Genomic DNA, 27,958 nt, shown 5'->3' with positions numbered 1-27,958 from the left:
TACATTCATAATATCAATTTTTTTTATATTTTTTACTAATACGAAATAGAAGATATAATAGGTCAAAGATATGTCTCAGAGACTGTGCAAAAAGAAATGGTAACTATATTTTGGAGGGAGTACTAAGGACAAACAAACCCAAAACTCTTGCCACCTAAAACGGTCATTCCCGCCCTAAAACTCTGCCACGTTGACCCCCCTCTCTTGTGTAGCAAATAAAACACAAAAACTTCCCACCTCCATTTCCTCTCTCATCAATCCATCAATAATCATGAGTCCAGAGGGGCTTCTTGCATCAGCAGCGATCAACATAGGGTTAGCAATGGCGGTGCTGTGTATCTTCTCCATCCTCAAGAAGCAACCTTCGAATTCCTTCATCTACTACGCTCGTCGTCTCGCTAATAATGATCAACAGCAACAATCCGTCACTTTCGATGGCTTCTCCTTCCGCCGATTCTTGCCCTCTGTTTCGTGGTTTCCGCGCGCTCTTCGTGTTCCTGAGGATGATATTCTCCGCAATTTTGGCCTCGATGCGCTTATTATCATCCGTCTCTTTAAATTTGGGTAATTTCTTCATCACTACTACCTTGTGTTGTCTTGCTGTTTTTGAGTTTTGCTGTTGATTTGATTGTTTTTGTTGAATGTTTCTCATATTTTACTTTATGGAGTGAGAAGAAAAAGTGTACAGGAAGTTTTGTAGGAGATGAAGTGAGACATTGAGTAGATGAGAATGTAACATGCTATTTAGATTAGAGGGAGTCCGGAGTATGTTTTATGATTTCATAGGGTTGTTTAGTCTGCTGTAAGAACTAAAAAGGAATTGCGGATTATTAAAGTTTTTTTTTTTTTTTTTTTGAAGTAGGATAATAGATTAGATTATTAATTGAAAGTCATAAGACCTTAACGGCCCGTTTGGTAGTCGTTAATAAATAGTGATAATACAAATGAATTTTATATGTAACATTACAAGGAAGGACCCTTAATATCTCTTGGGAGGCAATTTCAATCTCTAAGTTTGTGGTTTTTTCTCCATGAGGAAGCAAACTCACTCCTAAGCTTTTTTTTTCCCTCCAATGGGAAGCACTTTTTCATTACCATTCATTACCACTTACAAGGTGGTATTGGATGGGAATGAAAATGTAAGAAGAAAATTTGATACTTTAGGATAAATTAGCATTACCATGGGAATGAGTAGTGATTTTCTTCACAAATTTACAAACAAATTCATTCATATTACCACCATTTATAATCAACTAGCAAATGGACCATAAAAGTTATACCCCCTATGCTGCAACTGTTATGGAACAAATGACATATGAATTGGTAAGTACTTCCTCGTTGGATTATAATTGCATCATCAAAGTTTGGCACACATATTAAGGAACTCATGTGATTAGAAGAGATATAGAAAGAGTTAATGTGATAGAAATAAAAGGGACTTATGTGATAGGAGATTATAGATAGAATTGATTACCAAATAAGGTAATGATGCTTTTGATCCAAATTTTCCCAGAATGGGAAATGATGCAATTACAATGGAACACCAAAACAATGAGGACAAAAAAGGGATAGTTGTAAATTGTGCACTTGTTAGCTATTTTAGTGGGTAAATTGTCTTTCAGGGTATTCTATTAGGGTTTGCATTTAAAGTTCATTCGTGTTGGCCATTTTTCCTCCCTGAGGTATAGAAGGAAATGTATTTCTTCAAGCAATTTAGCCTAAACTTACAATTGCAATCATATTGTGGCTAGCCCTTTACCCTTGGTGGAGCACGCGGGATGAAGGGAATACTAACTGATGTTGGCTGTGGATATTTTGGTAATTCACCAAAAAGAATTTACAATCATATCTTTTTGTTTATTTCCTTTTCATTTGGTAAGAATCGAGATGATGACTATCGTGATTGTAAGTGTTAAATTAAGTCTAAGAAAATTAGCGTGCACAAACAAAAAAAATGGAAAAGAAAAAATGACGTGAAGTGGTGGTTAATAAACTTGCATCAAGTGCTATTTTTGAGTGCAGAAAGCAAGATGGACTAAAGTAAATAGTAAAGCAATCATGTTTGGATAAAGGGATCAAATTGCTTTCTAATTTCTCTTCTTTTCATCAACAAACAATCAAGCCAACGCTTGGAGATATGTATGAATTATCTGCCTCACTTTTAAGCAAATGACTCATAAAATTAATAATTAGATGTACGATCTTGTGCCTCCGTGTTTCTTCCCTATTGTCTAATACATGCAAAGAGAAGGAATGGTTAAAGATAATGGAAGGGAAATAGCACCAAAGAGGTTTTTCTATGACAATTGTTGGTATTACTTAAAAAAAAGGATAAATTTTCATTACAATTAATGTTTAAGCTTATGCTGCCACTTTTGGATTACTTTGCATCTGAGGAATAGTGTACATGTGAATTGTGAATGACTTAGGTAAAAATTACATGTATTATGAAGGTTTTTGACATTCATAGTTTTGTTACGTACTTTCTAGGTTTATCAGCTTTGTTTGACACATTCGAGGTTTTGTCTTTCTTTTCATTTAGTTACAATTTCCATTTTCGTAAAGAAACTTCTATGACCATTGTATCCCTTTATTGCTATTTATTTGAGGAATCTCTTTATGCAGTATCAGATTCTTTGTGGTCTGCTCAGTGATCGGGTTGCTAATACTTGTTCCACTCAATTACTACTCTCAGCCCTCGCAGCCAAACCATTCACATTACATGAATTCGTTTACCATATCAAATATCAGGGCAGGGTCTAATAGGTAATCTCCATCATCACTTGTGCAAAATTATAATTCTATCTATTGGTCATTGATTGTTTCATTGCTCTTTATAGGTGATTGTAGCTTATTTTCTTGGATGCCGTGTGCAGGTGATTGTAGCTTATGAGTTCTGAAGTTTTTAGTAACTCACCTTTTGCCCTTAATTCTGTAAATTTGAGGGATGAGTTAGGCAAAAACAGTCATAATATAGAAGAGAGTTATGTTGACAGGCTTCTGTGCATTGTAGTTATATACGAACTGCATTTGACCTTTGTTTTTTTAACTATGTCTGGAGAAGGGAAGGTCAAGTCACATTGTTGACAATTTTTCACATTTATGTCGTAGAAACATTATAATGAACCTGATATTAATGAGTAAATTGCATTGTTTTGCATCAATGACCATTGATTTGACATTTCTTCTAGACTTTAGAAGTGAAAGAAAGAGTAACAAAATGGTGGTGTGTACTTAAGATAAATACAAGTTGGAGTTTGAGCATGGAAGGACCCTTATGAATTGCCTTTAGTGAAGCAGTTTGAAAAGTTTGTTATTTAGATCCTGTATCACTCTATAGCAATCTGCCTTTATCTTCATGTCTTTGTCTGAGGAGACTTCTGCAAGTGCCTATTATTTTGATAATCTAGTTTGCTGTAGTAGAGCATTTTTTTGTCTGAGCATAATTCTCTCCATGGCCAACAAGTATTACTCCATATTGCTTGCTGCTGTAGGCATCTACTGTGTTATTTATCTATGTTGAGTGGAAACATTTCCATCATTGTTGTGGGGGCACTGGTGCAATTAAGAATGGGCCCCTTTTGGGTATTAAACTATATATGAATCTTCACTCATCTCTTTAAGATCCAATAGAGATGTTTGTATCTGGCATTAGGTATCTTCACACTTAATTTTAGATGACTTCTCTTGACTTACACAATATTTGCTATGAGATAGAGATTTGTGTTTACTGCCTTTTTTAGAGCAAGGAATTCCTATTAATTATCTCTATAGCATTTCAATATTTGCAAAGCTGTTTTGGAGTTGTAAGGCCAATTTTGTTATGTTTCTAAGTCAGATGTGTGTTTTGTACAACTTTCACAGCCACACTTAAGACAGCTGGAAATTTCCCGATTTGACATTTTGTAGCTTGCTGTGGGGTAAGAGCATGCAGTTTAATTCGTTTCCAGTAATGAGTCTATGGGGACAAATAAACAATGGCCCCCTTTGACCTATACTAGATGACCATGTTGTGAGAGGCATTTTGGTAATGATTTGTATGATTGATTGCATTCCATGCTCAATGACTTCATCAATAACAATTGGAAGCTTTTGAGTAGGATGGTGAGCTACTGAGCTGGATACATGTTATTATGAAGCTACCTTCTTAGGTGGTAAATCCTCATGGTTTGGTTGTCTTCTTAATTGGAAATTTGGAATCATCAAAGGTTTTTCTTACTGTGTAAAATCACAACTTTTCTTATTCTTTTCAGGTTGTGGGTGCACTTTTCTTGCTTATGGTTCATATCCTTTTATGGATTGTACATGCTGTATAAGGTGAACATTGCACTATGTATTGCTTAAGTCTTTGGAAATTGAATATGCTCTTAATGGAACCAATTGTATTTATTGATTGCTAGATTAGTCATAATAGTCCTTGTTACATTGAATTGACAAATGATCATTTAATACAGATGCCTAATTTGTCTATTTCTAAGGTTGCCCTCCATTTCCATTATATCAATAGCTGTTTCCGTCTTCATCTTCTTAGAGGTGTCTTTCAAAGAGCTCGACTAGACATGGAAGTATGGAACTATACAACATCCATGATTAGTCTATGCTGGTTCTTCCGCTTTCCGGCTTTCAGTTTTTGAAGTTATCGAGTATTACTACTGGGTTATAGTAATGCTGGGACATACCCTTTGTTCATTCATCTTAGGAAAAAAGTTTCAGGACATAAGTCTAGATAAATTCAGGTACATTCTAGTAAGTTCATAAGGGTTATAAACTCATGTTGCAACCTAGAATGACTTAAAGGGGTTTTCAGGTGAAAGTGAAAAGAACGAAACCACAAAACATGCTAGCACTTTGCAATCATTTAACTATACAAGTGTAAAACCTAGCAGTTCAAAATTCACAGCGAATTTTGTAGTTGACTGAAAATTAATTGTGCGTTTGACTATCTTCTCTGATAGTAAAGTGAAATGCGTCTTTGAAATTTTATCTTGTGAGAGTATGATAATTTTCTTGTTTCTCTTTTACCTTAGAGCTTTAACGCCTTATCGGAGTATCCATGTGCTCTTTATTTTTCCCCAAGACGGAAAAGTTTGGAGGGGAGTTTTGGAATAGGAGAAATTGATAACTTTGTGTGTAACTAGCTCGGCAATCTATGCTCTATCGTTATATCTGATATAGTCCATATAAGTGGTGAGTCGGTGAGATATTTTGAAGGCCATATTCCATAACCAATATAAGCACCATGCAGGATCTGAATTAGGTTTTGGTTTCTTTTGTTCAAAGTCGAAAGTCCATGAACAAACATCTTTAGTATGATGGAATTTATGTTTCTCAATTTCTCAGTATGAAGTAATTTGGCTCAAAATCTTAATAAATGATGATTAAACATTGAGATTTTGAGTCCTATTGTTTTTTGTTTTTCTTCTGTTGGGAAAATGAATGCCAAATGCTCAAAAGATTCCTCATTTTGACTTCCATCCTCTTATAGTATCAATGAGGCTTATATATTAAGGAAAATTTTCCATGGGTACTTTGAGGTGAGGCTTTAGCTAATGAGTAACGAGTAACGACACTAAGATATGAGTTATCTTCATGTGAAGTTTACGTTGAGATATTCAATGTTGAAGTATGAATGACAATTTTTCGATGCTGGATATGCAAATAACTAAATTCATTTTTACAATGAGTAATTTTTTTTTCGGATTCAAAGCGTCCTTAAAAACGAAGCCTCCCCTTACTCTTTTCTGCCAAAGTTATGAGAGAGAAAATGTCAATTACCTCTATATTATCATCATGGTTGGACCGGTTTTATGCATTGCTGCAGAACAGTATCTAAAGGGAGATTTATGAGATTATGTTTGCTTCAAAGCCTTCAATTAGAAGTATCATATAATTTGGTGTTATTGCCAAAATCAGAGGGTATTAGGATACTTTGACTTATATCTAGTCTGTGCCTTTTTTCATCTTACCTGTGAGGCTGTGAACAAAAGTTACATCAAGACTTACGTTGAGCCTTTCTTTGCAGGAATATGCAGAGATTTTGGCTAAAAGGACCCTATGGCTTCATAATTTAAAGGATCGACCTGATTACTTCACTATATTAGTTCGAGAAATCCCACTTTGCACTGAACACAGAAGTTATGGATGCAGTGTGTATCACTTCTTCACCAGACATTATCAACATTCTTTTCAGTCATATCAAATGTTGTATGATGGGAGGGATCTTGATTTGCTGCATGTAAGAATTACTAGAAATCAACTGATTGTTACTTCTCTTCTTAGCAGCTTTCTATTATTTTTGTGCATCGATATGCAGTTTGGGAGTAGATGAATCTCAGATATAGTCTGGCTAGCTACTTTCCTTCTAAACAAATTGATGTTATGAAAGTCAGTTAATTTTTTGTAAATTATTGGAAGAAAAAGAGATGGGTTACCTATTCTAAAGAGTCTCATGAAAGATGGGCAATTTTTAATGTACCTGACCATCTTTTGGGGTTTATAATGCCTCAGAGGACAGTACATTTCAAAAACTCTGTAGTATTCTTAGTTTTTGATATGTAATAGTAGCCAATATATCTTGAAGCAAAGCTAGGTACTAAGTCTCAAGAGGAAAAGCAGGACATCCCACTGTCTATATTTTAGTCCCCCGTTGAAGAGATCTGCTAGTGCTGACATTAGATCTGTATCTGTTTTACGAGGTCTGTATTGGTGATTAATATCAGATAATTGGAGCCTCTATCTTTGTTTATGTATCATATATTTGTGGCTGCTAAAAGAACTCTATTTCAGTGTAAATGTGATATCTATGTTGCGATCTGCTAGCAGTTTCAATAACTCACCTTCTTTTGATATTTCATTGGCTATATAGCTTCTAAACAGATTGAGATTGTTGCAATCTGCTAGCAGCTTCAATAGCTTCACTTAATTATGAGCTTAGTGCTATAGTAGGTAGGGGTTGGGGGCGTATCATGCATAGTGCTTTCTCTTGGTGTCACTTCTTGAGATTCCTCTGGTCTTTCAATGATGTAGAATATGATTATCCTTTTTTATATTTCACTTATTTTTCCAAAGCTCTTGTTCTTCTATTTTTATGCTCTACAGTTTATTAATCTTGATGAACTTATCTGAAAAAGAGTATAGGCAGATTTCCGCAGATACTCTTCAGCACAAGACACCAGGGGATTGGTGTGGTTGATGGTCCGCCTTTAATAAGGTGGACAGTCACTCCCAAAGGTGGTGTCCCCCCCCCCCCAAACAAAAAAAAGCTAAGTTGGTTGGTTAAATGATGTACAGTAGCATTGCTTCAAGCTACTACTCTTGTTTTAGATGTAGTATTGGCTTTTCTTTCTTGTGGAACTGTTGCCTTTTCAAATAACTCATATACTTTTACAGGAACAGGCAACCTCGATACAAAGAAAAATAGAACAACTGCGAGAGAAGTCCATGAAAAAGAAGTCTAACAATAAGGGGTTTCTTATTGAACCACTGAGAGGAGATGACTCAAAAATTTCAGTGCTGGAGGAAAAGCTTCACAGGTTATGTGAAGTTATCTGTGGTATGCAGCATGAAACTGTGCTTCAGCAGATGGTAATTTTTTTATTATAAATATATTTTTTTTGGTAGTGGAAGTTTCATTTATTGACGCTAGATATTAGGTATAGTGAAACTTAAGAGGAGCCTATATGAATGAGAACCATTGCATATGGCACCCCCCTACCCCTCCCCGGGTAGTATATTTTTTTTTTGTTTTCCACACGTGCAGTGTCTCGTACCATATGGCTGTTGCTAGATTTCATTCAAGTAATCTTAGCTAGTTTTTCTTAAATCTTTATGCTGCCTCCTAAATTTAGTGAAGAACGAGTCTCTATCCAAAACGTTATATATTAGACTGAGCTCAGTCAGAAAAATTATAGGAGTCCTTGACATTGGAAAGGCGAACCTCACTTCAAGGTGTTTAAAGCTGTTGATTTTTTTTTTCAGCCTTGCGTTATGTGTAGTTGTGTACTTAATATAATTACTATCTGACATTTTCTTATTTAATATTTCAAAAATAGTTGTTAATTTAGATAGTAGTTTATACTACATTATCTATATGAACTTTAAAAATATTTAATGCCTTGGAAACTTTAAAATAAATCATAAATTTAGCTCTGAAATGTTTATTCATTTAGAATACATTTTATTGAACTCCGTTTGCCATAAAATATATGTTCCATCTGAACTTACATGCATTTTAAGGAGAGTTATAAAGTAAAGAGAAGAATGTGGATGGATGTGGGCCCAAATTTTAGAGAAGTAGAGAAAATTTACACCAATAGGATACGAAAGCTACCTTCTATATAGCTCGTCTTATATGCAAGCGATGCGTGCGAAAACAGAAAGCAAAATGGTATTATCACATGTAATAACGTCATATAATAGGTCAGAAAAATTGTTCAAAAAATTAGAAGATTTGAAATAATCTCTATTTTGCAAACATTATATAACCACGTGCATATATAGCGAAATCCATTGATTAAATAATGTTCACATCATTTTTTAAATTAGTTTAATTAGTTATTATTCGAGTTTTGGCTTATAGCATAGAGATTATAACTCTCATTCACCCATACATGCTGGATGAAGTTTCCATACGCTCAGGAAGCCTGTTTTTGATTCTGTTTTTTTAGGAGTTGCCTGCTGCTTTTGTAACATTTAAGTCTCGGGTTGGAGCTGCACTTGCTGCACAGTCTCAGCAGCATCCAAATCCTTTCATGTGGATCACAGAGCAAGCTCAAGAACCTAGAGATTTATTATGGAAGAACTTATCAACACCTTCTCGGAGGTTGTTGCTGTACAAAATTGGGTTCTTTCTTGCTGCAACACTTCTCACAATTTTCTTCGCTGTCCCTGTAGCAGCTGTTCAAGGTATAGCAAAATTTGAAAGGCTTAGGAAGTGGTTCCCTCCAGCGATGGCCGTACAATTAATGTGAGTATCTTTCTCTCAATGTCATTAATGTGCTAGCTTACGTTGGACACTAGCGAATTATACCAGGAAGACTCAGTCTTACTTGTCAATGTGGCTGTGTGATGGGCTTTTTGTATTAGAAAACACACCTAATGTCGAACTATCCATGTAAAGACTGATTACAAAAGCACGTAAAACATAGAATACTCTTTTATACCTAGCCTTTAGGTTACATAACAGTGACGACACAGCCCTGTATAAATTAATGTGTGCATTGAAGGGGGGGGGGGGTTAGACTTTGCCAGTTAACTTTGTGTAATCCACCTAGAAGTGAAGTAAGTAGAAAAATTAATGATTTTAGGATAGAACTTTGACGAATGCATGGTGAACCTTCTCACTTCATTAAAGAAGTTCTTTTTAGACGGAAAAGGACAGTGATACTTTCTTCAACTTAAGGATTTCAACAGTGTAGCTACGAGAACAGTTTCTACTTTTCCATTTCCCACTTTTGTGTTCCCATCCACAAGTTTGAAGGTTGAAGCTTGGTATACTGTCGAAATCCAGTAAATTGGTCACTTGGCCGAAATATGGTAAGTGGGCATATTTGCCACCAAAATTTTATAATAAATAGTTCGAAAATACGGTTCCGATCACGGTCGCGATAACGGTCACAGGATGCGGGAACGGGGATGATGCGGTTGTCATGCCGCTAAATATCGACTTAAACCATGAAATATCGCTAAAACCCGCCTAAAATGCGATTTTTTTTACACCTTTACAATGCGGGTAATATCGGTTCAGTAAATTTGAAAAACTTTACGACATGGGCGATACTATACAATACGACCTTGTTTTGACACCATGGTTCCTGGTAACTTTTTGTAGAGGTGGTTTAGACAAAAAGTATGTTGTATAAGGTTGTTTCTGAAAAATTAAGATTTAATTTACAATGAACGACCTGAAATAATAAAGCTGAGAAAGTTGATAATAATTTTTACTCTATTTCTTTTTGTTCTTCCTATTTAGAACCTTGTTGTGAGAGGAAATTAGTCAAAGTAGGAAGAACTTTTAGAAATGGAGGGAGTAATATATACTTCCATAAGATATCATTTTGTACCATTTCAAGTATCTCAAAAGATACTTTAAAACAAGGTCCATTTGTGATATATTAGATAGTCAATAGAAATATTAACAAACTTATAAAGGTATATACAAATTGAAACCTAAACAGAATCTTATACATTGTTGATAAACCAATGGAATTTTTTTTATATGGATAAATTTTTTTATATGGATAGATTTTTTTATATTTTGGACTACAATTGGTGTTAAGGCTTTAGAATATTAGAATTTTTCGAGATGATACTACATGTTAGTTTTAGAATATAATTATAAGTAGGAGTAATAGAATTTGGTAGAATTTGGTAACTTTTTATGTATACTTTTTTGAAGCTAATTTAAATTTAAAATCGTTTGGCAAGAATGGTTAGTATAAAGGGAAACTTGAGTTTGTAGATAACTTGTTCCACAATGATTTGAGGGGTTTAGCTTCTTGTCATTAGCTCTCCTTTTGTAAATGGGCGACACCCCCCGTGGTGTCTTTCTAATATATATTTTTCCTTTTTATTAAGAAATTAATTATTTTTATTAAAGGTAAAAATCTTCATCATTCATTTAAGTGGAGTAATTTGCTGAATATAAATTTGTCTTATGGATCTGTGATGTGAAATTTGTGATGCTTGGACGCAATTTCATATATATTATGGAGCATAACCGTGGATTGTATTTTTCTTTATGGCGTTGTATATGTTGGAGATATAATGCAAATAGAAGTTGTGGTATAGACTAAAAGGGCCATGTTGCATCTGAGAGTTCAGATTTATGAAGCTTTTCAGTTACAAAGTCTATTCCACTCTGTTTTAAATGTGCTGTAATAGTTGCTTATTTTCTCCCCCAAATCTGTTTTCTTTCCTTAAATATAGAGAGCTTTTATGGATTATTTTTCTGGTTTAATTTGACAGATTTAGTTTGGCAGATTTCTCTCCTAAAATCTCTCTTCAGTTACACTTTGTTTTTGGCTATAAAAAGTGTTTTGCTGTCCTCAGAAATACATAGAAAATAATATATTCTTCCTCTCTTCTTTCTGATTTTCTCTCTAGTTCTGAGCATTATTATGAGTTCCTAATTTCCCTTATTTGAGTGCACATTAAGGGGACAGTGTTTCCAACACGTCACAGCTTCATTATCACATTAATCTTTTTGTCCCACATTGTTATCCATCTTCTGTTTTTGCAGAGCTATATTTTCTACAGTATATTCTAATATTGTTTCTTCTCATGGGTCAACATGAATTTTTATAAAAGAATACCCTGTGTGTCAATGACTTAGGTACCAGCAATCCTGATCTTCTATCAGTACAAAATTAACCATTCTGGCTGCTGTTATTTGCCTATTTTATGGCTCTTCGCTCTTCGCATTTGTGAACTCCAACTACAGTCTTCTTGCCTATTGTTGCGTTAGTGCTGATGCTGTTAAATGTTATGATGCTACATGTATTGCATTCTAATGTATCGATTCTTTTGCAGACCAGGATTAAGATCAGTTGTAACGGGATACCTCCCTAGTCTTATTCTCAATGGATTTATCTACATTGTTCCTTATTCGTTACTTGGGATCGCTAAGTTAACTGGCTATTCCTCCAGGAGTCAGACAGAGATTAAAGTCTGCAATATGGTGTTCTACTTTCTAGTTGGCAATGTTTTCTTCTTGAGCTTGTTATCAGGATCTCTGCTCGATGAACTCGGTGAATCTTTCAGCCATCCAGGGGATTTTCCTAGCCGCTTGGCGCGTGCTGTTGCAGCTCAGGTTAGGTTGTTGAATTACTCTATAGTGCCAATACCTTATATGCTGGTCTAAAATTTTTTTGGACGTTTTTTAGCATTCGTTGGTCCATATTGTTATATTGCACATTATAGTGAAAAAAAATATTTAATCTTCAGCCATCGCATATAAACTTTTCTTGTAACTTATAGTGTAAAGATTTCAAGGGTGTTTGTCTTTTCCAGAGAGGAAAATAATGTAGATCATAAATATTTCATAACGGTACTCTGTCTTTCAGGCTGACTTTTTTACAACATACATCTTGTCAGATGGATTGTCTGGTTTTTCACTGGAAATACTGCAGGCGGGCCTGCTGACTTGGGATGCCATAAAGAGACATACATTTGGTCGGGGAAAGAAAAGATCTCCTTATCTATATTCGCTACCTTATTTCAGGGTTATCCCTTTTGTTTGTCTGTGCTTGCTGATCGGCATGGTTTATGCGCTTGTTGCACCCTTGCTACTTCCATTTGTTGTTGGCTATTTATACATAGGATATGCTGTCTACATGAATCAGGTTAGTTTGCTCAAGTTATCTTCTGCAGTAATTGGGGAAAAAATGGGAATGCCAGATGACTTTAAATTAACAGCAGCTTAATCTGGAGTATGATTTTCGAATTTGATTTATCGGTTAGTAACAGGTTTTGATTTGAATATTATATACGTGTATTTTGACTTACTCAAAGTGTTGATATAATATTTATGCTTTGTGATGGGAGACAGTGGCTTTTGATTTACACCAGAACTTTCTTTATATTGGGGGGGGGGGGGGGGGAACATTAATGGAATATTGTTCATTTTTCTACTACCACTGTTTCTAATTAATCTAAACACTTTGCTTTTCACTATAACCAAGGAAAAAATATGAGAGAGAAGAAAATGTAACCCCAAAGTACATCATTGGGGTGTTGGATTGGACAAAAAGTATAAGGGCTCATGTCCAAAAATGGTAAGAAAACAGTGTGTAGATTAAGAAACGGTCTAAAATATGGTGTCCATCCCATCAGAACTGCTGCTTTCTATTCTGTATATTGCTTTAGGAAAACATATGAAGCAAGCTAATGTATGGAGAAGGCATTTGTAATTAATGCCACTGCCAGCAAGGTATTCATGCATGTAGTTATTTATTGCTTGACTAGGCAACAACACGAGACAGGCTGTTGGAAGGCAGAGGCATTGTTTCTTAAAGAATCATAAAAGGAAGGCTGATGATTATCCTTTTCTTCATCTTTTTGCTAGAGCTTTATATAGCGACAAATGTTCATATGTCCAACTCATAGGAACAAAGTATAACAAATTCTGCAAAACTGACTTATACATTGGAAAGGGTTTTTGACTAATGTTAGATTGTCATCAGGAGATTGACAGCTTCTTGAGTTCTTTTATATTTTATGTTATCAAACTGTTGTTTGAATCAGATGCTAATATGAATCCTGCAATATATTTCTGTTGCAGATTGAGGATGTATATCCAACTGTGTATGAGACTTGCGGACAATATTGGCCATATGTTCATTCTTACATCTTTTTTGCCTTGATTCTCATGCAAATTACTATGGTTGGTCTTTTTGGATTGAAGTCAAAGCCAGGGGCATTAGTTGCCACATTACCACTTGTCGTGTTTACTTTGCTGTTCAACGAGTATTGCAAGCTCCGCTTTCTTCCTTCTTTCAGCCAAAATACAATCCAGGTGCTTTTTGCTTTTCAATCTAGATGATTATATGTTGTTTGTTACACCAATTTTCATTTTGTAGGATGGTTATGATGTGGAATAGAGGTCTATTATTGACTAATTGATTTCTTACTTAGCTGGTCGTTGGACTACTCTTTGGGTTTATAGGCTTATAGCATATGTTGAAACAATGGACTGCATATGCATGAACAATTTCCTTTTTTTTTCTCACTTGTGGAACACTGTTGAAAACTCAGCTTGAAGTGACGTACAAGTGGAGAACTACCTGGTCTGACTCTATGGATCACGAGCTCCTTATCAAGCTCCTCAATATATGTTTCTTGTAGAGACCATAATATTTCTTTTTTATTCTTGTCACGCTTGCTAAAAGATCTTTATACCAAGTATATTTTATTTCTTGTTCGCAGTCTTATTGTCTTCTTTAGGTTATTTATCTTTTGGTATGATGATCAATACTTAAAGTATCATCTACATGAAGCTGATGTTTTCTTCTTCCTATGAAGTCGAAATGTTACATATGAGATCTATGCACCTCTTGTCTTTGTTCTGGATTTAAGGGCAGGAAGGGTGAAGGTTGCATACTCCTGGTTTACTTTGCCCATGGGTTTGTTAGATCTCATTATCTCTCTCTTGTAGAATCTCAAGGAGGAGAGATTGACGAGAAAGAAAATACACTGGAAACCAACTCCCAGAATGCAGCAGATGCATTTCGCCCACCTTTCTTGAGACCAATTAGCTCTGCTGAAGAAGGATCAAGCTCTAATCAGCAACCAGTCTATTTTTCTAGCTGATGCCAGAGCCGTAAATTAAGTTAACAAGCCCGTCTTGAACTGTCTGCATAGCCTCAGTGATATTCTGATTGGCTGGTGGCCTTTCAGCAAGCTGTGCAGGACATGCGAGAAACATAAACATAGTCCTTGGCAGAATTTAGCAAAAAGTAAGTCATTGGTGAACATATAGCTTGCTTGCATGAACTGTTAAGTGCATATATCATCTTCCCTTCATGTAGTGACATTTTTTTTTTAATAGTTGCATGATTTCATTACTGCCAACAAACGGCCTCATAATTTAAGGTTTAGCACAAGATTTCTAAGATTTTCTGCCTGATCATAGGTTTTGTGATGATGCATTTAGTCAGTGGATTCCAGGAGACAATGTTTTCTAGAACTAGTTCATTGAGTGCCACTGTTTATAAGGCAATTTATGCCAAATTAACATACTAACAGAATATAAGAGTCAAGCATGTGTTGTTCTTTTTGTTCTCCTCCTTTAACTTTTCCCTTTTTTTTTTCTTGGGGAGATGGGGAGGAGCTGGAGACAGATGGGTGAGGATGAAGATATAATACATTTTGGATGAATTGTTGAATCCTAGGGTTAGTTTCAGCACCCTTTCTCAACCATTAAATGTAGGCAAAATTGATTGTTCTTGATCTAGAGAATTAGCAGGGAACCCGTATAATATTGCTTAGTCAATCAAGTTAAGTTAGACAGATAGACTCATGTTCAAATTTAGGGTGATGGAAAGTACATAATGAAAATTTCAAACTTCTTTCGCTTTTCTGCTTAAGAAGTACAGCATTATAGACCTGTTGCAAATTCGGATTGTGTTTCTGACTTAAGAACAAGTACCAGAATGGAATGTCTTGTGGTGTATGTTCATTTTGTTGTTTTGGTGTTTTTTAAATGGTTGATTTTAATATCAAATTAAATGTATGGTCAGATATAGGTCAGCTCTTATTTAGTGTACGAGATTGAGCAACACTTGTTCTTTGAAGGAAAAAGGGCGTATGACTAGGAGGATTTATTCCGCTTAGGTCAGAATGTTGGTTCAGTTTCAGATTCTAATTCTTCATTTGGTACTCTGTCGGCTCTTTTTTCTCTTGAAAAAATTGTCACCCGCCATTGCATCTACTCTTTGGGATCTCTTTCCTGTATTCTTTTTGCTTGTTTGGATCAAGCAATGGCTCAAGAAACACTTGACTGCTTCGTGTTTGGCTACTACTTCTGACCTAGAATAAGCTGTTTTAGGACTTAGGAGGTGATTATACATAATAAGCTGTTTTAGGACTTAGGAGATGATTTTGTAGTCATTTGGAAATATATGTTAGAGGGAGCAAAAGTTACCTTCTTTTTCTTTCTCTTCCTAAATCATAAGGGTATGTAAGACGGTGTACTCTAGTATAAGAGTGCTTGCTAAATTGACTGTCACTTTAAAATTAATTTATAGTTTGGTGCTTGTAAAACTAAAGATAATATAAAGTGTTTGTTCTTTCAAACCTATGGAACGGAATTTTATGGAAGGGGGAGGTATGCTGTTAGTAATTGTTACCTATATTGAGTATTTCAATAATGGATAGGAAAGTTGATTAAGGAGGGTAATATATTGTTAAAACAAGTAAATATTATGAGTATTATTCCTATGCTGTAAATACAAACAATACTATGTATAATACTCCTGTGCTATTGAACAATAAATATTATGTGTATTATGCCTATGTTGTTATAACAGTCTAATACTATGAGTACTATTCCTATGCTTAAATATTAACAATATTATGTTTAATATTACTATGCTGTTTGAAAACAAATACTATGTGTATTATGTCTAGTTGTTAAAACAGTAAAATACTATGAGTATTATTCCTATGCTTAAATATGAACAGTACTATGTTTATTACTATGCTGTTTGAAAACAAATACTATGTGTATTATGCTTATGTTGTTAAAACTAGAAAATACTATGGGTATTATTCCTATGCAGTTGGACAAGAAAGTACTATAGGTATTATTCCTATGCTGTTGAACATTACATACTATGTATTAATCCTCTGTTGTTAAAATTCAACTATACTCTTGTTGTGCTGCTAAAAGTTTCATTTTTTCAGTTCTAGGGCAAACTCAACCACAACAAGAAAAAATGTTCAAGTCAAAATTGCAATAGTATTGCCAACAAAAAAAAGTGGAATTTACCTGAATATGAAACAACAAAAGAAGGGCCTGATCATTGTCGGTTGTTTAAAGCTTATGTTATTGTGAATGGGTCCGTTTTTCAAACTAAATGTCCATGCAATTGTTCTAAGAAAGCCCAGGATTCAGTTGCTCGAATTGCATATGTTCATTTTGATGGTAAACTTCTTCAATTATTTTATCTATCAAATCATCGATTTTTTTGCTTTTGTTTTTTAAGTCTATCTTATCTACGGTTATGATGAGTCAATGTAATTGTACTATTTGGATTGAGCCTGGCGTAGGGTGGAGTTTCCACACTAAGGACACTATTATCCGTACCCTAGAGAAAATTTCATGTCTTTTAAGTTGATATTTTCCACACTAAGCACGACAAATTGTGGAAATAAGCACAAGTAAAAATGACAAATTTTAATGGATATTTCATACAATATAAATACAATTTAAATGCTCAATTCCAGTAAGTTTAAAGGATGATATTTGGGTGGATACCACCAAAATGTAGCCATTGTAACAGGCTCAATCCAAATCGTACAATTACATTGGCTCATCATAACCGTAGATAAGATAGACTTAAAAAACAAAAGCAAAAAATCGATGATTTGATAGACAAAATAATTGAAGAAGTTTACCAGCAAAATGAACATATGCAATTCGAGCAACTGAATCCTGGGCTTTCTTAGAACAATTGCATGGACATTTAGTTTGAAAAGCGGACTCATTCACAATAACAGAAGCTTTAAACAACGGACAATGATCAGACCCTTCTTTTGTTGTTTCATATTCAGGTAAATTCCACTCTTTTTGTTGGCAATACTCAGCTTGAAGTGACGTACAAGTGGAGGACTACCTGGTATGACCCTATGGATCACGAGCTCCTTATCAAGCTCCTCAATATATGTTTCTTGTAGAGACCATAATATTTCTTTTTTATTCTTGTCACGCTTGCTAAAAGATCTTTATACCAAGTATATTTTATTTCTTGTTCGCAGTCTTATTGTCTTCTTTAGGTTATTTATCTTTTGGTATGATGATCAATACTTAAAGTATCATCCACATGAAGCTGATGTTTTCTTCTTCCTATGAAGTCGAAATGTTACATATGAGATCTATGCACCTCTTGTCTTTGTTCTGGATTTAAGGGCAGGAAGGGTGAAGGTTGCATACTCCTGGTTTACTTTTCCCATGGGTTTGTTAGATCTCATTATCTCTCTCTTCTAGAATCTCAAGGAGGAGGATGAGATTGACGAGAAAGAAAATACACTGGAAACCAACTCCCAGAATGCAGCAGATGCATTTCCCCCACCTTTCTTGAGACCAATTAGCTCTGCTGAAGAAGGATCAAGCTCTAATCAGCAACCAGTCTATTTTTCTAGCTGATGCCAGAGCCGTAAATTAAGTTAACAAGCCCGTCTTGAACTGTCTGCATAGCCTCAGTGATATCTGATTGGCTGGTGGCCTTTCAGCAAGCTGTGCAGGACATGCGAGAAACATAAACATAGTCCTTGGCAGAATTTAGCAAAAAGTAAGTCATTGGTGAACATATAGCTTGCTTGCATGAACTGTTAAGTGACATTTTTTTTTTAATAGTTGCATGATTTCATTACTGCCAACAAACGGCCTCATAATTTAAGGTTTAGCACAAGATTTCTAAGATTTTCTGCCTGATCATAGGTTTTGTGATGATGCATTTAGTCAGTGGATTCCAGGAGACAATGTTTTCTAGAACTAGTTTATTGAGTGCCACTGTTTATAAGGCAATTTATGCCAAATTAACATACTAACAGAATATAAGAGTCAAGCATGTGTTGTTCTTTTTGTTCTCCTCCTTTAACTTTTCCCTTTTTTTTTCTTGGGGAGATGGGGAGGAGCTGGAGACAGATGGGTGAGGATGAAGATATGATACATTTGGATGAATTGTTGAATCCTAGGGTTAGTTTCAGCACCCTTTCTCAACCATTAAATGTAGGCAAATTGATTGTTCTTGATCTAGAGAATTAGCAGGGAACCCGTATAATATTGCTTAGTCAATCAAGTTAAGTTAGACAGATAGACTCATGTTCAAATTTAGGGTGATGGAAAGTACATAATGAAATTTCAAACTTCTTTCGCTTTTCTGCTTAAGAAGTACAGCTATTATAGACCTGTTGCAAATTCGGATTGTGTTTCTGACTTAAGAACAAGTACCAGAATGGAATGTCTTGTGGTGTATGTTCATTTTGTTGTTTTGGTGTTTTTTAAATGGTTGATTTTAATATCAAATTAAATGTATGGTCAGATATACGTCAGCTCTTATTTAGTGTACGAGATTGAGCAACACTTGTTCTTTGAAGGAAAAAGGGCGTATGACTAGGAGGATTTATTCCGCTTAGGTCAGAATGTTGGTTCAGTTTCAGATTCTAATTCTTCATTTGGTACTCTGTCGGCTCTTTTTTCTCTTGAAAAAATTCTCACCCGCCATTGCATCTACTCTTTGGGATCTCTTTCCTGTATTCTTTTTGCTTGTTTGGATCAAGCAATGGCTCAAGCATCAAACACTTGACTGCTTCGTGTTTGGCTACTACTTCTGGAGTCTTCTATTTTCCTTGTTTCCTCTCTACCGTTTTTGTAATCCATTATTATGGCTTAGTCTTGATAAGTTAGTTATTATTAGCCTTAAAAACATCTTAGGCCGTGAAGTTACGTGAGAATTAGTGTTTAGTTGTGTTCAGGTTGTAGGATATAGACGCTGTGAACTTCTAGAAAACTTTGTTTGTTTGTATTTAGCTTGAAAAATACCTAGATTGTGTTTTTCATATTTAACTTCAAAATATAGATTATAATTAGACAATTAATTTCTGTTATGTTGTTATCTATATTTCCTGCCTTTCATTTTTAGTGACCCCTAAACGCCTTTAATGCTCAACAATAGTGAACCCATCTTGCTTTTTTTTATCAATGTGGGACACTCACGTGTCTTGTTTGGGGATGGAGCTATACAATAGAGCTTCAACAAGTTAAGACATCTTCAATTTTACTTTCAAATTTGATTAGGAAATAGCTTTTTTATTTTCATAATTGTTGTTGATAAATCTCTTGTAATTTTGTTGGTCCTTGGTAACTGTCTTTGATTTGTTTTGAATGTTTTAGTTTTTACTTGTTCAAGTGTTATGGTGTTCATGAACTTGGGAATATTGGACTCCTTTTATTTCTTTATTTATCATTGTTGACTGTTGGAGACACCCATTAATCTAGGTTACTTTCTGCCAATAAGAACTAATTTCAGAAACGATATCATGCTGCACAACAGAACAATGCACAGTATAGAGGAAAGGTGGGTTATGTGCTGACGGACCTGTAGGAGTTAAGCCAGGGACTACAGATTCAGGGTAGGTGGGCAAATATTTGAAGTTTTATTTTTAAATATAAAACCCTCTTTTAGTTTTCTAGTTCCTCCCCTGAATTCAGTAGAATTTTAATTTCTAGTTGTAGGTTCTTTAAATTAGTTTTAGATTTGTCGATGGGTGGTGTGGTATGTGTCCTTGATTATAAACAAACGTTATGTTCAGCTCATTTAGATCAAGTATAACAAGCAATTGAGTAATATTATGTTCGGCTTATTTAGGTCAAGTTTTTGAAGTTTTTCTTTTTAATGAAGTGATCTCTTATGATGTTTGGGTTGGAATGACAAAACGTTATGGTCTCATTTGGGTCTACTATATCTAACACCTCAAATTGGGAAGCTCCTTGCCTCAGTGGCGAAGCCAGCAGGGGGACATGGGGACAGATGTTGGGCATGGGCAGACGCGTGAAGGTGAGAGGGAGAGAAAATGATTTTGAAAAGAACACGCTGAAACTCAGTGAAAGGAAGAGAGAGACTGAGGAAGAGGAAACTGAAAAAGAGACCCTAAACTCGCGGCGGAGGAACAACGATGGTCGACCGCAATTTCGCATTTGTCGGAGTAACGACGACGAGCGGTGAGGATTGAGGAAGAGGAACGAAGTCACGAACTTCGAACGAAGGAGTCGGGAGTGGTGAGGAAGAGCCGAGGAGGAACGTAGCCACGCCGCCACCACCACCACCGCCCACGTCCTTCGTCGTCGTCGACCTCTCGAGACGCCCAACACTCACTGACTGTGTCGGTCAGTAAGTTTTCTAAACTCTTAACTTTTAGTTTTAGTTTTAGTTTTTTTAAGGTAATATTTACATTATTTGGTTGTGAATTATGATACTTGTGAAATGTGAATTTGTGATTGTGGATTTATGGTTGATTGATTGATTTGTTGTTGGTTTGAAATTGGTCAAACTCATGATTTATGAAATTGTTAGTTGCAATTTCGAATTTCTAATAAGGAAATTGTAAATATAAGTTGATTTATAATTGGAACATTGAATAGTTTTGTTTGATTAATTTAATATGTAATTGATTAATATTTATCAATTTAATAAGAAATGTCAAGTGATTCACATTCACCTAATTATATCAAGTTGGCTAAGGAAAAACAATTCGATCTTTGATAATTTTTCTTTAAAAGAATGAAATCTCAAGAAAATTCTTCACTTGCTCATAGTGAAACCTCAAAATGAATCTCCTTCATTTAGTTCTCCCCAAACACATGATGTTGATATGGATGTCCCCAAAAACACAAATTGGAATTCTAAATGTAAATTATTAAGTATTAAACAATTTGTGTTGTATTGTTTTTTTCCTGAATGCTCGACAGTCGGATTTTGTCCCCTCACTTTGAGAATCCTGGTTGCGCCACTGGTTTTTATTAGTGATTTTGTGTGATAATCGAGAAAAAGGAAATTTGGTATCACACAAGTTTTTAAATTGGTTTATATAGTGTCCGATTGGTTGGATGGAAAATTGTTATCGTTGGTGTGAAAAAACAACCCGAACAATGGCGAATTCTACGCTTCATTTAAGTACCACCATCACTCACTAACTTGCCTTGCTGATCACTATGGCACTCCTTCTTAGCCATGACTTGCCTCAACTATTGTTTTATTATGCTTTCTTGTTATGTTTTACTAATTTTGTGAGTTGCTATGTTGTGACTAGCCTTCTACTCCAATTGATTCCAACATTAGAGTTGACAATTACTTGACAATTGACATACAATAGATACATGATTATAGCGCGTGTCATTATTCTGTGTGGTTGTTTAATTTTCGCTGATTTAAGTCAGTATCTCATGTGTTTGGACTATTAGAATTAGATTTTTTTTCCCCTGAGATATGTGCTTGAGGCTGTTGTACTTGGAAATAATACACATAGAAATTGGCTTGTAAACTTGACTTGTGTATTGTGTAACCCATACAGTGAATAGCTTCTTGTTGAATTCGTTTCAACTCACTGTCATACAAAATGTGAAGTTGCTCTGCCAACTGGTCCACTATAATTTGTTGTCCACCTTTTTTTTCTTTTTGAAAAAAAGTATTTTGTCATTTAAGTGTTGTTATGTCTCCTTTGTCATTTAAGTGTTGTTGTGCCTCCTTTGTCATATTCTTTTACCACAATATACATGAACATGGTATGATCGTATATGGCACCCTGAACTTTGAAATGGAAGCTCACTGTTCATGGATCATTTTGACCTCTGTGACCATAATAATAAGTATCCCACAGTCAGCGAGGTCTGGATAGGTTTATGGAACCATTACCCCATAAGTAGCTTATTATGGTAGATAAACTGCTATCTAACATGCTATCCTTCGTAGTCTTGTATTCTGTTAATTAAATGCTTAATGCAAACCAGGCCTTAATGTTGGTGTGATAAGAATCTGGCATTTAGCTTCACCTGGAGTTTTAGCTTCAAATCCCAAATTAATTGGTGGTTTGGTGGGGCAATACAATTATGCCTTGCTCTATAGATGTGCCAATGGCTACTAGCATCTGTGAGATTGTTACTGCTGTTATGATTGATTGTGATGAAGACGAAATAATTATTCAAAATTAGCAAGTTTTTAGTATTTATCTCTAGTTCTGTAGAGGCTGCAACTTGGTAAAGATTAAAATATAAGAATATGGGTGTAGGAGGTGATTATACATAATAAGCTGGTTTAGGACTTAGGAGGTGATTTTGTAGTCATTTGGAAATATATGTTGGAGGGAGCAAAAGTTGCTTCTTTTTCTTTCTCTTCCTAAATCATAAGGGTATGTAAGACGGTGTACTCTAATATAAGAGTGCTTGCTAAATTGATCTATAGTTTGGTGCTTGTAAAACTGAAGATAACATAAAGAGTTTGTTCGTTCAAACCCATGGAACGGAATTTTATGGAGGAGGGAGGTATGCTGTTAGTAATTGTTACCTATATTGAGTATTTCAATAATGGATAGGAAAGTTGATTAAAGAGGGTAATATATTGTTAAAACAAGTAAATATTATGAGTATTATTCCTATGCTGTAAATACAAACAATACTATGTATAATACTCCTGTGCTATTGAACAATAAATATTATGTGTATTATGCCTATGTTAAAACACTAAAATACTATCAGTACTATTCTTATGCTTAAATATGAACAATACTATGTTTAATATTACTATGCTGTTTGAAAACAAATATTATGTGTATTATGTCTAGTTGTTAAAACAGTAAAATACTATGAGTATTATTCCTATGCTTAAATATGAACAGTACTATGTTTATTACTATGCTGTTTGAAAACAAATACTATGTGTATTATGCTTATGATGTTAAAACTAGAAAATACTATGGGTGTTATTCCTATGCAGTTGGACAAGAAAGTACTATAGGTATTATTCCTATGCTGTTGAACATTATATACTATGTGTATTATGCATCTGTTGTTAAAACTCAACTATACTCTTGTTGTGATGCTAAAAGTTTCATCTTCTCATTTCTAGGGCAAACTCAACCACAACAAGCAAAAATGTTCAAGTCAAAATTGCAAGAGTATTGCCAACAAAAAAAGTGGAATTTACCTGAATATGAAACAACAAAAGAAGGGTCTGATCATTGTCCGTTGTTTAAAGCTTATGTTATTGTGAATGGGTCCGCTTTTCAAACTAAATGTCTATGCAATTGTTCTAAGAAAGCCTAGGATTCAGTTGCTCGAATTGCATATGTTTATTTTGATGGTAAACTTCTTGAATTATTTTGTCTATCAAATTATCGATTTTTTTGCTTTTGTTTTTTAAGTCTATATTATTTACGGTTATGATGAGTCAATGTAATTGTACTATTTGGATTGAGCCTGGCGTAGGGTGGAGTTTCCACACTAAGGACATTATTATCCGTACCCTAGAGAAAATTTCATGTCTTTTAAGTTGATATCTTCCACACTAAGCACGACAAATTGTGGAAATAAGCACAAGTAAAAATGACAAATTTTAATTGATATTTCATACAATATAAACGCAATTTTAATGCTCAATTCCGGTAAGTTTAAAGGATGATATTTAGGTGGCTACCACCAAAATGTAGCCATTGTAACAGGCTCAATCTAAATCGTACAATTACATTGGCTCATCATAACCGTAGATAAGATAGACTTAAAAAACAAAAGCAAAAAAATCGATGATTTGATAGACAAAATAATTGAAGAAGTTTACCATCAAAATGAACATATGCAATTCGAGCAACTAAATTCTGGGCTTTCTTAGAACAATTGCATGGACATTTAGTTTGAAAAGCGGACTCATTCACAATAACAGAAGCTTTAAACAACGGATAATGATCAGGCCCTTCTTTTGTTGTTTCATATTCAGGTAAATTCCACTCTTTTTGTTGGCAATACTCTTGCAATTTTGACTTGAACATTTTTCTTGTTGTGGTTGAGTTTGCCTTAGAATTGAGAAGATGATACTTTCAGCAGCACAACAAGAGTATGGTTGAGTTTCAACAACATAGGCATAATACACATAGTAGTATTGTTCAACAACATAGGAATAATACATATACTATTTTCTTGTCCAACTGCATAGGAATAATATTCATAGTATTTTCTAGTTTTAACAACATAGGCATAATACACATAGTATTTGTTTTCAAACAGCATAGTAATACACATAGTATTGTTCATATTTAAGCATAGGAATAATACTCATAGTATTTTACTGTTTTAACAACTAAGCATAATACGCATAGTATTTGTTTTCAAACAGCATAGTAATATTAAACATAGTATTGTTCATATTTAAGCATAGGAATAATACTCATAGTATTTTACTGTTTTAACAACATATGCATAATACACATAGTATTTATTGTTCAAGAGTATTATACATAGTATTGTTTGTATTTACAGCATAAGAAGAATGCTTATAATATCTACTTGTTTTAACAACATATTAACCTCTTAATCACTTTCCTATCCATTATTGAAATACTCAATATAGGTAACAATTACTAGCAGCATACCTCCCCCTCCATAAGATTTCGTTTTATGGGTTTGAACGAACAAACTCTTTATGTTATCTTCAATTTTACAAGCACCAAATTATAAATCAATTTTAAGTGACAGTCAATTTAGCAAGCCCTCTTATACTAGAGTACACCGTCTTACATTCCCTTAAGATTTAGGAAAAGAAATAAAAAGAAGCAACTTTTGCTCCCTCCAACATATATTTCCTAATGACTACAAAATCACCTCCTAAGTCCTAAACCAGCTTATTATGTATAATCACCTCCCGCACCCATATTCTTATGTTTTAATCTTTATCAAGTTGCAGCCTCTACAGAACTAGAGAGAAAAACTAAAAAACTTGCTGATTTTGAATAACTATTTCGTCTTCATCACAATCGATCATAACAGCAGTCACAGTCTCACAGATGCTAGTAGCCATTGGTACATCTATAGAGCAAGGCATTGAGAAAATTTTAAAAAAATGTATTGCCCCACCAAAACACCAATTAATCTAGGATTTGAAGCTAAAACTCCAGGTGAAGCTAAAAGCCAGATTCTTATCACGCCAACATTAAGGCTTGGTTTGCATTAAGCATCTAACCAGAATAATAATTTCCTAAATCATGAGTTCATGACCAATTTCAAACCAACAACAAATCAATCAATCAACCATATATATCCACAATCGCAAATTCACATTTCACAAGTATCATAATCCACAACCAAATAATGTAAACATTACCTTAAAAAAAACTAAAACTAAAAGTTAGGGTTTAGAAAACTTACTGACTGACACAGTCAGTGAGTGCTGGGCGTCTCGACAGGTCGACGACAGTGAAGGACGTGGGCGATGGTGGTGGCGACTCTGTCGCTTCGTGGCTTCGTTCCTCTTCGGCTCTTCCTCACCGACCCTGACTCCTTCGTTCGAAGTTCGTGACTTCGTTCCTCTTCCTTAATCCTCACCGCTCGTCGTCGTTACTCCGGCGAATGCGAAATTGCAGTCGACCGTTGTCCATCAGCCGCAAGTTTAGGGTTTCTCTCTTCCTTTCACTGAGTTTCAGCGTGTTCTTTTCAAAATCATTTTCTCTCTCTCACCTTCACGCTTCTGCCCACGCCCAGCGTGTTCTTTTTCCTTTTTTTTGTTTTTTTTTTAGAAATTATTTTTTTAAAGTTGGGGGACATCTGTCCCCATGTCCCCCTTGCTGGCTCCTCCACTGCCTTGCCTGTAGCTATATCCATATGGGAAATCTGAAGATTGAGTGAAAAGGAGTTAGTAGTGAGGTACAATGTAAAACGGATAAGGGACAGTGTTATGCTTTGTGATGCCAAGTGGTCCATTGGATACAAGTGCAATAGGAAAGGACGGAGTGTCTTGCTGACACGGGGGATGGGGGAGCGGAAGAGCTATCCATTGATGAACTGCCTGGACATCAGGTTGCGCAATCCCTTGGATTCAGACAGACTGAACTCAGTTATGCACATCACGAGTCCCAAAACATTGAAGATCAGGGGGGACAAATAATGGCCAAGAAGTGGTAGGCATGGTGGATGCTGGGGCCACTCATAGTTCCCATTCATCTGGGCTAGAATGTCAGAATTTCTGATATATCTGTTCTTGTATGGTCAATACTTAGTGCAAATGACGTACTATACAAGTGTAAAAGAATGATAAGTGACAAATGCCTTGCACAAAAGAATCTCGTTACAAATGTCATGTTTCCAAGTAAGAAAGAAGTTTCAAGGAGAGTTAAAAAGATTGAAACACTGGGGGTCATTTTTGATCTGTAGTGATCTTTCCTTTGCCATTATCGGATTGACCAGTTTGATTAGTACTTTAGATTTAATTTAATGAAGTTGAATAGATTCCATGGAAGTTCAGGTGGCATGTGTTCAGTTTATCCTTTTTTTAGCTAAAGCACATTAGATCTTGCATGTTGAAAAGCTTGTACGTGTATCTACTAACGCCATGACCTGTTTTTGTAAAGGAATACTAGGACAATTGGGGCTTGACACTGATGAAGATGCACTTAATTACAAGTTACAAGAGCGATAATGATTCGAGCTAAAGTGAACATCGTAGAGAGCAATGCTACTTTGTACGAAGGAAGTGTTGAAGATGTATTGGTGCCGCGCCAGTTCAGGGGATTACACGATTCCTTGTATTTTATGTACTGTCCATAGTCATGATGTTTGAAACTGGTTTTCTGGTAGTAGATTGAGCATTAATGCCATCCTTTGTTCTTTACTAGCATTTTTTGCACGCGATGCGTGCTTGAATTTTTTTAGCTGCAAAATTTGATTGGTTTAGTCTCTGTCACTTAAGTTTTTCACCCGTCCTTCCTTTTATTATTGGAAGTTATATGAACAAAGTAGAAATTTAACTTTCAATAACACAACACCTAGAGCTGGCAATAGGTCGGATCAGGTCAAATTCAGGTCGACCTGTTTACTTAAACGGGTCAGTACCTTCAAATTTGAACCCGACTCGTTTACCTAAAAAGGTCAGAAATTTCAACCCGAATTTGTTTATAAATGGGTTGATATAAATCCGATTCGCTTAACTGATTTTTAAAAATTCGGGTTTTTCACCATTTATTCTTGACAATTTTTTTTTACACTATACACCCTTTCGACTTCAAAAACTTCACAATATACCCCTCACTTTTGAAAAAATACATCTACTTACCCTTAATGACTAACGGCGTTAAATTTCGTTAGTCATTAACCCTTAATTCTCCTCTAACCTTAATTAACTAACTTAAATTTACCCCTAACTCAGCCCCCACCCCTACAGTCCCTCTCCCCACCACTCATGAAGCCCCCCTTCCCCTAGCTCGCAGCCCCCTCCCCCCTTCCGCCACCCCTCAGCACCGCAACCCCCTCCCCTTTTCTGCCAACCTGCAGCACCGCAAAATCCTTTCGCCATCCCTGCAGTCCCCCTCACCACCCCCGCAAACTCACGCAACCCCCTCCCCCTGCAAAATTGTGCAACCCCCTCCCCCTGTCAACTTGTCTTCTGTAAAGTTGTCTTCTCCGATTGGAAATTCCGGCCAAGATTTCAGAAATTTTTTTAATTGAATTTTTTGTATTTGAGAAGCGGAGCAGAGTGAGGAGGTG

At 35.3% G+C, this 27,958-nt stretch overlaps 1 protein-coding gene across 20 annotated transcripts; it reads left to right on the top strand.

The window, feature by feature from the left end:
* Positions 1 to 130: 130 nt before the first annotated feature.
* LOC104887493 (CSC1-like protein At3g54510) lies at positions 131 to 27,148 on the top strand. 20 transcript variants are annotated; one of them, XM_019248008.3, is made up of 13 exons: positions 131 to 564; positions 2,626 to 2,766; positions 4,254 to 4,317; positions 6,023 to 6,235; positions 7,390 to 7,584; positions 8,667 to 8,965; positions 11,530 to 11,809; positions 12,063 to 12,341; positions 13,280 to 13,513; positions 14,153 to 14,453; positions 16,402 to 17,336; positions 20,206 to 20,609; positions 23,340 to 23,659. In XM_019248008.3, exons 1-10 carry the CDS (start codon positions 272 to 274, stop codon positions 14,240 to 14,242), a joined length of 2,088 nt encoding a protein of 695 aa, XP_019103553.2. In that variant the 5' UTR covers positions 131 to 271; the 3' UTR covers positions 14,243 to 14,453; positions 16,402 to 17,336; positions 20,206 to 20,609; positions 23,340 to 23,659. The 20 variants fall into 20 exon arrangements, with proteins under 20 accessions (XP_019103553.2, XP_057248457.1, XP_057248455.1 ...); XM_057392474.1 differs by lacking the exons at positions 14,153 to 14,453; positions 16,402 to 17,336; positions 23,340 to 23,659 and adding exons at positions 17,705 to 18,008; positions 26,827 to 27,148 and having other exon boundaries at positions 20,206 to 20,605; XM_057392472.1 differs by lacking the exons at positions 14,153 to 14,453; positions 16,402 to 17,336; positions 23,340 to 23,659 and adding exons at positions 17,705 to 18,008; positions 26,827 to 27,148.
* Positions 27,149 to 27,958: the final 810 nt, after the last annotated feature.

The sequence above is a fragment of the Beta vulgaris genome, chromosome 2 (genome assembly GCF_026745355.1).
Source record: "Beta vulgaris subsp. vulgaris cultivar EL10 chromosome 2, EL10.2, whole genome shotgun sequence".
NCBI classification, from domain to species: Eukaryota; Viridiplantae; Streptophyta; class Magnoliopsida; order Caryophyllales; family Amaranthaceae; genus Beta; species Beta vulgaris.
This window is presented reverse-complemented; position numbering and strand designations above follow the sequence as displayed.